Source organism: Grus americana, chromosome 14, assembly GCF_028858705.1.
Source record: "Grus americana isolate bGruAme1 chromosome 14, bGruAme1.mat, whole genome shotgun sequence".
In the NCBI taxonomy this organism is placed as follows: Eukaryota; Metazoa; Chordata; class Aves; order Gruiformes; family Gruidae; genus Grus; species Grus americana.
The window spans coordinates 12,747,592-12,757,315 of NC_072865.1; the positions used below are offsets into that span (position 1 = coordinate 12,747,592).

Genomic DNA, 9,724 nt, shown 5'->3' on the forward strand with positions numbered 1-9,724 from the left:
TTCAACCACAGCACCTCAAAGCTGCCTCTGCGCCAGCACTTCCATTGCTTCCACTGCAGCTTGGGTTCAGCTGGAGGTGTAGGGCCTTGAGAGTGGTTGATCTGTGATGCAACGACCATTTGCAGTGTTCAGCAGCTGGGCATCAACATGATGTAAGCCCAGACAGCTGACAAAATGCAGCAGCTAACATTTCTAGGACTCTGAACTTGCAATTCCTTCTTTTACTAAAACATCTGCCATCAGATTGGAAGATGAGAATGGTCTTGATACACGATACATAGTTCCCTCATGCAGCCAAGGCTTTTTATGCTGACACATTTCAACAAAATAAATAAAAATAAATAATTAAATAATCAAATAATTAAACAATTAAATAATGGAATACTAAACCAGTTATTTCAGTGTTACTTTTCAAATAAATTAACACATGAAACAGTTTGAATAGCAACTGCCACTATCTGGCATTGCACATCATATCAAGTAAATAAATAAATAAATAAATAAATAAATAATAAACACAATACAATAATATACAGAACCTACAATAATAGCTGACAGCAATGTATCAAGATACTATCCAGTTAATAACAGCTGACAGTAATGTATCAAGATACTATACATGTTAATATAACATGACGTATGCCAAAGGTGTTACTCAAATCTGGGGAATTTAAAAGAGCTGCCAAAATCAGGACTATATTAATCTATTACGAAAAACATATGTTATGGCTTCTTTATAATCTCAAATGCAAATTTTCTTCTAATTATGCTTATGTTCTTGTGCTAATTCATTCTTTGCTTTCTTTAGGAGCATTGTGCCATTCTCCTAGAATCTCTTACTGGTTATCTGTAAAATAAGAGACAGGAAATTTACATAAGAATTATCTTTATTTTCCTCAGACTTAGATTTTTTAGTCCATTTCTCAATAAAGCTTTGCTGGTCTGAGCCATCTACTGAAATGCCACCACTCAATTTCTGTAGAGCACTCAAGACCACATAATGTAAGGCTCAGAAGTTCCTGTGTCTGAATTAGGGATTCAGCCCCAACTGATGAGTTAGGCACCTGTCCAGCTACGGCCCTTTTGAAAACTTCCTCCAGTTCCCATTGGTATCTATAAATGCCCCTGTACCAATGAAGACTGGATCCACAGAGATGCGTGATCTCATTTCAAGTGTTTCAATAGGGCCATAAGTTTACAACTTTTCAACAGTGTGACTCGGGAAACTCGGAGGTCCAAGAGATTTGCATCTGCATCTTACTGAAAAAAAATCCCAAAATTACAAAAAAGGGGAGAGGAAGAAGATAAAAAAAATCTGCATAATTCTTTTTGGTGTTGATTTGAAGAAGGTGTTTCCATATTTAAAAATATGTTCTGACCTGGAAAGCTAGGCTGAGACTAATTTAGAGCTGCCAGAGTGTGCCAATCAATTCACAGAATAAGAAAACAGCCATTCCGAGAACTAATAGCTTCTCTTTAAAATAGCAAATATCTCAGCTCTCTTTCTCACTCCCTTTCTCATTTTACTGGTAAAACTTGGCTGAATATGGATTGTCTGCTGTATTTCGACGCTCAACATTGATTCATAAGCTATCAATGAACAGAAATTATAAAAATCAGCATCAGTTACACTAGCAATGGCAAAATACTCATGTATTTCTTGAAGAATAGTTAGGTATAACACTACCCATGTCCATGAACCTACATACATTGTTTCCTCTTTCATTTAAATGGATTCTAATTGTTTCCTCAATTTTTTTTTTTAAGAGAATCATCATTTAGAAAGCCTTATACTTTTACATGCTTATTTTCTTACAGATTATGAAAAAAACATTCAGGAGACAAAAATGGCTATGAGGAAATGGGAAATAAATGAGTATTTAAGAAGCAGAAGATGTTCATAGACTCCTTACTCTCTTAGGTAAGGAATCATCCCTGTTCCTCTAGTAGAAGGTTCTTACCTGCAAAGTGAAGACCACTCACTCCAGGATGAGTTGTAATAGCGATCCCTGGCCTGCACAGAGATCTTGTCTTTTGGCCCAGTCGATGGAATCTGAATAGACTGCTCATCAGCATCATAGACCTATGAACAGGGCACAGCTTCACCAGCAGATTGTAAAGGTCAAGCGGAACATACAATAAAGCACCAGATAGATTGCGACAAGCACATGAAACTCCAAAAAACCCACTAGTAGTCTGTCGTTTTAAAGGCACCAATCTTCACCCACAGATACCAAAGTCTTGAGGACTTGTGAGAACATAAGCCTTAATAGAAACAAACTAAAAAGCCCACTTTCCACTCAAGTTAGTGTTGTAAAGTGATCCAAACCCAAACTGAAACAGTCATTAAAACAGAGAGTTTATTTGTTTATCTGGGTTTTTCTCGGTTTTCTTCTTTCAGAAGTTGCTGCTTTGCAGTATCGTTGAAATTTCCACTGAGGACTCGTGGCTGATACAAGCAGCACTCCGTAGACTCACCAGTTTCTCTACCTAAAGGATTGTACAAGACAACCCTACTCAAATGAAGGAGTCAGCACTAGGGGAATGGCCCCATCTGCTGGTACAGGCTTGCTTATTTTTTTCTCATAGAAAAAGACATCCTCTAGTGTCTGGTTTCATCAGTTGACAAACTGGAATGATCATTACATTTGTTTACTTTTCTGATTGCTGGACCCAGCAAAAGCAGCACTGCAGTTAAGGACCTGCACTGTGGTCAACTGGTTTGTGTATTTCTTTCCAGTTCCACTGCTGATTTCCTTGCCAGCCTAGGCAAATCACCATACTGCTGTTGTGTACCCTTTAGTGTATCCATGAGCATTAGCAAAGGAAGCAAAACCATTTTGTGATTTAAAGCTAATACAGAGTACCAGTGTTTAGTTAACAATTAACTAATAACTGGAAAGTGAGTTGCAAAGGCTGTAGTCTTCGCCAGTCTCTACAGAAATGCTACCAAATGAGTCATTGATTCCTTATTTGCCAATTCACCTGTAAAGAAAGTCTGAGCTACCCAGGTACAAACAACGTACAAGGAAATCAGTGCAACAGATCCTAGACTTCTTGATTTGGAAATTGGGATTTTCCCAGACTAGGACCCACACAGCCTACTGATGAATTAGTAAATAATTTTCTCACGCTAGCACAGCTATGCAATGCTGGGCATGATTTTATCTCCCCAGTTACATCAGGGTTGCATCCACCCCAGAGTGTGTTACTGCTCATAGAACTGGTAAGGAGGTCTTTTTCTGCCAAGACAGAACCTTGCACATTTGGGTCTCGGCACCCCTATATTTTTTTTGTTCTAGTTCATGATACTTGCATACTAAGCTTAGATTATTTATACAGTCTGTTCAAGCAAGAAAAACATGTTTCAAATGTTATATCTTTACCTGGCTTTTGTGTTTCTTTGTACTTTCAACTTTGACCCTGAAAGTCAAAGGGAAGTAGGACTTTGGTGTGCTCCATGTTCTGGGATATGTCCAGGTCACTGTTCCATTTGTGGCCACATACTGACATTGGGGCGGGTCAGGTTTTACTGCAAGAGAAAATATAGAAGGAATTAATTCACATTAGCAGCATAATATCAGATGTTAGTGTACTACTGTTTTAAAGGAATCAGCTTTGGGACCCTCCATGAGATTAAGAGGGGAGTAGGCACGATGAGTAGGAACTGCCTTGTGTGCTTCTTACGGAAAATTAAGCGCGCTCCCAGAGCCTCTCTGGGTAACATCCTTCTTTTTTTTTTTTTTTTTTTTTGCCTGGAGGGTTGCAGAGGGCTCTGTTGGACACAGAGGAATATCTTCAACCCTTGCCTACCGTTAGGGCATTTAGCAAAACATCTGTTTCTTTAGGATACTCCTTCATTTTCCTGTGCCCTGTGGCATCATGGTCACAACTGGTCCTCTTATTTCCTCTCAGTTTCTATTAACCTGCCCTGGATGCCCATCTGTAAGAATGGATCAGGAGGGAAGCATACAGAGCATTTACCATTATCTGAGTAAATCTGCAGTTCTCAGAGTAGAGCCTGCTGGGCTATTGGTTATTCTCTGACTTCTCTCACATATCCCTTCCAAAACATGTCCATCTAATAGAAAAGGCTACAGGGACTTCTGGGAGATGTGGGGGTGAGAGGGTTGGAGTTCACAAGCGAGGGAGATGTTGCTTCTTCACTTCCTCATCCTGTTCCGGACTGCTGCTATGATTTGTTTTCCCCTGTTCCTGTAACTGGGGGCTTGATACAGATTTACAGTAGAATAGGGCAGGAATTCCCAAGCTTGGTTTGATCAGCTACCATTGTTAGTTCCACTAACAGCAGCAAGAATAAAGCTAAGAATTATTCACGATTCCTGGTCTACTCACTGATATCTCTGATGAAGAAGCTGCTAGTGTAGTTCTCATATTCCACCTCATCAATGACCTCCAGGAACATCTCAATTGGCTGGTGCTCTTCAGCAAATGGACAGTAGTTTTCTATCTGGCACTGGGCTGTGTATTCAGTCACTGATTTATCAGTGTGAGCTACAGGGCTGCTGCAGGTTACGTCTCCTTGAGAGCTGAATGCAGAACAGAGAAAAGTACTGGAAATGCTGGTTTGTTCTGTGAATTTGTTGCCACAAGGATAACATGTTGTTGGTAAGGGAATATTTTGCTGTTGCCTGTATCATTTTACGGCTGTGCTTCAACAGCTGCAGAAACAGTTCAGTGGGAGTTCTTACATTTTCAGTGCTGTAGTACATATTAATGTAAAGTCACAAAAGCCCCCCTGCCTTAGCAGAAGGAATTAGTGTTTAAACCTAAAAGAGGATATCTCATTTCTTATTATACCACTGTCCCATGACAAGCATTGGTATCTTACTTTGTTCCTTAGCCCTTTCCAAAACCTTGCCAGAAGAAATAAGAGAAGTTTAAAGTGTATCCATTGGGAAATAATTAACAAAACCCATCTATAAAGTACTACCTGAATCTGGTTCTATTTTTGCATTCAGCAAAATAAACAACTTTGCAGTTGTTTCTTCTTTAACAAACTGAAGTGACCTTTGCTTATGCACTCCATGTTTTGGAGAAACCCCCAAGAGTAGTGGGAGGTAGGAAATCCCCACAAGGTTCCCCTCACATATTTCCCTCACAGGTTTCTGCAGTGTTCCTCAACAGAGACTTGTCAGTGAACATGTGGCTTTTGCAGTGGGTGCAGCCTCCCACTCCCTTAATTCCACTGCATCTGCTACGAAGGCACTCAGTGCTATGATTGTTTCTGCTTTTGGCTCAACTTCCTCTCTTTTGCTGGCATGAACTGTTTTTGCTGTTGCTTAAGTTATTCTGTGGCTGTACTGTAGCAGCTGTAACAGCCCAGTGGGGTTGTTCCATTTTCAAGTCTTTATTAATTTCTGAGCAACTTCCATGCTCTTATTAGTTAAGTTAGCTGCGGTGATGGCTCAAAACATTTTGCAGATGTTCAGACTCTGGAAGTAGGATTCCTCGCCTTCTACATGTCCTCAATAGCCTAAAATCCAGGATCTCCTACACAAAGTAACACGAATGGCTGTTCCAGACTTACTATGAGGTTGTTAAGGAAAGTACAAGCTTTTACCCTTTTAGACTTCTGATTGTGAACTTCACGTTTGGACTCTCATTTTCTGTCATCCATGAACATATGAAAATTCCAGAGTAGTTCTTTGCCTCACATTTTAAAAATGTCCTGTTTGGCTCTAGATGGAAAAGGAAAGAAAACACGATTTATTTACTCTTTTTGCCAAAACGGTCAAAGCAGAGAGAAAACAGCAATTGAATAGACTCCCATCTACTTTGGCAGGTGGTGGGCACATGGGCAGACACAGGCTCATACTGCCCCTTGGGCAGCCACCTGTAGTTAAAAAGCCACATAACCACAGTTAGTGGCTGAAGGCTGGTTTACATGGCACCACATTAACCACATCCTACGTGGCTATTGACAGGAGCTAGAGCATACCCAAGCTGTTGTAGATAGCTATTAGTATGAGATTTATATAGACACATCCATTGTTCCTTTCACAAAGAAACACTGCAGCTATTCAGTTGCAAACCTCTGTGTTTGTATTTGCACATGAGTGTGTACACAGTGGATAATCTCATGTCCTCACACACTGGGACACTTGATAGGGAATGCTTCCAGTGTGAGAAGTGAATGAGGCCTCAGTATAGGCATGTGTCTCATTTCTGCTGCCCAGCACTGCAGACTCTGTATTGTACGCCGGATGTACCTGATTGGCAGACCAGCCTACTGCATCTGCTATGTGCGTCCAGGAGCCAGGGAAAAAGCCTTGGAAATTCCTAGGTTCCTGGCATTACAGTGAGGGACTGCAATATGACACATAGATGAGTGAGGTTCATGCAGAAAATGCAAAATATCACAGGTTTGTCCCAGTTGGTTAACTGTGAATGGAGAAGCCCAAATGAAAGTGCTTAAAATCTAGGTCAGTCCCTGGTTCTGTCAAATCAGGTAGCCCTGGTTTTCCAAACCCTCTCCTGAGTGCTGGCTCTGTGAGATAGAGGCAAAGCAAGTCAATTGTTCCCCCACCAGGAAAGCAGTGATGTAGTATTGATGTTATCCTGTATCTAACCATTCCTACTATCACTCCATCCTGTGGGTCTAGAGAGTCCTAAATTAATTGCATGGCAATCAATTCCTATGCTGCTCATCAACTGCACCATATATATCATATACAGACCCAGAAAAAGAATCATTTGCCTTTCACTGTTAGTAAAGCATTTGAAGAGGACCCATTTTAAAGTGGCTATTTCTCATGCATTTCTCCAGACAGTTCCCTCTGGTCCTCAGAAAGTTCCAATGCGCAAAGCTAAGCAAGATACGTCACATCATCTTATGACTGTACCTTTAAAGCTTTTCAGAATTGACCTTATCATTTGCCCATTGGAGTCTATTTTAGTTATAAGGAAGAAATCATAGCTGATGATTTCATGGGTATTAGCCATCAGACAGGTGTAGTTGCCAGCATCTGGGAACTCTTTCAGTTCGGCAATCAGAGTCTTTCCAGTTCCTTTCAGTTCGGTGTCCTTTTTCCAGTAAACCGGCAGTGCTTCATCAGATGTGTTACAGGTGAGCTCCACTCTTTTAGCTGGTGTCTCATCATTCCACTCTGATTCTATGACGTACACTGGACATTGCAGAGAAAGACACGTTAGCAGCTTCTCATACTTAACAGTGTGAAGATTGAACTGAGCCCTTTTTTTCAGCTTTACTCTCCAGGAAAACTGCTAACAAATCTCTGGCTTGCTTTCTGGCCTCACCATCACCTGGAAATCTTTACTACAAGAAGAGTTTCGAGATAGAAATTTACAGTATATCTAGAACCTGCTGATCAATAGGGATGACATTTTAATGGAAGGAGTGATTTTTTTTTCCATGTTCCCAGAGAATCTTACAGTGATTCATAACCATGGGAAGTAGGCAGGTACCTTTGTTTTAAAGGTGAAGATGCCAGGACACACTGCGCCCAGGTATTCCTCCTGCAAGTGGCCTGTGGCCTTTGCTCACAGAATGGCATGTAAAACCCCTTCCTACTATGGTGCTTTGCTGTGCTGCAAAGCTATGATGCTGTGCACTCTTCAGCATCAAAGGTCTGTGAGTGAGTAACAGAAAGGTGGGGAGCTCTGGCTAAGTGGTTTGTATTTGCCTGTAGCTGATGCCATTTTCCATTTTCTGCAGGGAACAATCTGTACTCCTATCACCCTGGTCCCAGTGGAGCAATTATGGGGAGCGCTGAGCTACAGCAGAGCTAAGTGGACTGCAACAGGGAGATGTGGTCTTCTAAATGCCATCTTGTAATTCTGAAGTGCCCTGCTGGTCTTTCCAAATTGGAGGATACACAAATCAACTTGCCATTAAAGAAACATTATCTTCTCTTGTCTCTTTGCTGTGGTTGGGGGAAGAACTTCACCTACACTTCTGTGTGGCAGCAGTTCTCAAATTTAACTGTCATTGCTCAGATATACTACTGCTGGTATAGGCTCCCCAACCATCTTCAGTGCCCTCAGAGACTCTTCTACATGCTAGAAGTGACAAAAATTTGTTTCTTAGTGTGTCAACACCACAGCAAGCAGTCAGCTCAGGAAACCAGAGTTCCAGTGAGCTCTAAGACCTTTTCATCAGAACACTTCACTACCAGAATAAGAACTTTAAGACTTTACCACATAGAAGAAACACTAAGAAATACATGTCAAACACTGAACCTAAAATGGCAGAAAACATGCAACTGTAGGAAGCTTGGAAGCTTATGGGACTGCTTATGGATATTTGAAGCACAGGCAAGGTAAATCTTACAGACTTCAAAAACAAAGATTATTCTCAATACCAACAAACATATTTGCAGTTTTCAGCACTGTGGTATTGCCCAGGAAACCCACAAAATAAATAATTTTTTAATGTAAAGATACAGGGGAAAGTAATTGAATTAATTTTTACCAAAAAAACACAATCAAGTTGAGAATGCTTTTCTCATGTTGATTAGGGTCCTTCTTTTGGGATAATCGCATTGAATATAGCCTCGGTTATGGAGCTACACTGGATGAATAAGCTGTTTGAATAACAGCAAATTTGATTATTGGAATTTAGCCCAATTTTCTGGTTAAGTTATTCAATAGATTTGTTCGTTTATTTGTTTACCCTGTATTTTTACAAATGTATTTGCATTTAAGCTATTTACCAGAAAAGTTGGATAAACTATATCTAGGTTTTAGGTTTTCCTGTGAAATGTTCTTTTTGACAATTAATTCTTCACTTGGTTGTTTGTGGGCTGTTACCTAAGTCACAAGATAGTATTTCTGCTTCCAGACTGCATGACTGAAACTTTTGAAACAAGAGAACAGGGAATAGGAAATAAGCAAATATTCAGAATGGCTGTTGTACGACACTTTAGGACTTCTAAATATTTCTTCCATTAATACCAATTAGTTGCCTAGTTATTCACAAACAAATAGGAAGAACCTTGGTCTAAAATACTATCCTTAACAAATTCTGTGCTTGTGAACACAAGTATAATTCTGAAATACCCTTGTGTCCTACAGTCAGCTGTAGGTCTTAGTAAGTGAAGACTGCTTACCATTATCTCTCAGTTTCCACTGTGCTTCCAGAAGGGCAGCAAAGGAAAATAATGAAAATAAGGCAAATAGTAGGTGAGACATCTGTAGGGAAAAAAATAAATTACTAAATTTCATTGAGGATTGTTGAGTGTGTACTGAAATCAAGCTCAGTGCTGGTCAGGATAATAAGAAGACAGAGTGAGTTCCAGCAAACTAAGAAACATTCTCCCATTCTAAAAACTCTTAGACTACATAAAAATTGAATATCAGGTTTGTACTGGAGCTCAAGTCAAGATTTTGATCCAGTTGTTTTTCACACCACAAACCAGTTTAGAGAAGAAATCACGGAACGTAGAGGAAATTGCTGTGTGCATAGGTCTTATATGATCAGGAGCTCAGAAGCATCCATCAGTTAAATATTGCTCGTGCAAGAAAAGTCCAGCTGATGCCAGTGAGGCTAGTTGCATGAACAAAGCATTAGACTAAAGGATCAATGGACATTAAATTCGGTCATGCAAAGCTTATAAGTGTATTCCTTGGTTTAAAAAGGTCAGTAGTCCTATTAAAACAAAGGATTGCAAATAAAATGGAGAACCTGCTAACGTATTTTACTGGACTTCACCATCTCTGTGAGAACAAGTGACAGCAGTGT

General features: G+C 40.1%; 1 protein-coding gene across 1 annotated transcript; it reads right to left on the reverse strand.

The window, feature by feature from the left end:
* Nucleotides 1-1,957: 1,957 nt before the first annotated feature.
* Nucleotides 1,958-9,284, reverse strand: IL12B (interleukin 12B). Its single transcript, XM_054841935.1, has 6 exons — nt 9,093-9,284; nt 6,867-7,148; nt 5,585-5,702; nt 4,357-4,550; nt 3,387-3,532; nt 1,958-2,083 (listed from the first exon to the last, which is right to left on the reverse strand). Exons 1-6 carry the CDS (start codon nt 9,205-9,207, stop codon nt 1,958-1,960), a joined length of 981 nt encoding a protein of 326 aa, XP_054697910.1. The 5' UTR covers nt 9,208-9,284.
* Between the last annotated feature and the right edge of the window lie 440 nt (nt 9,285-9,724).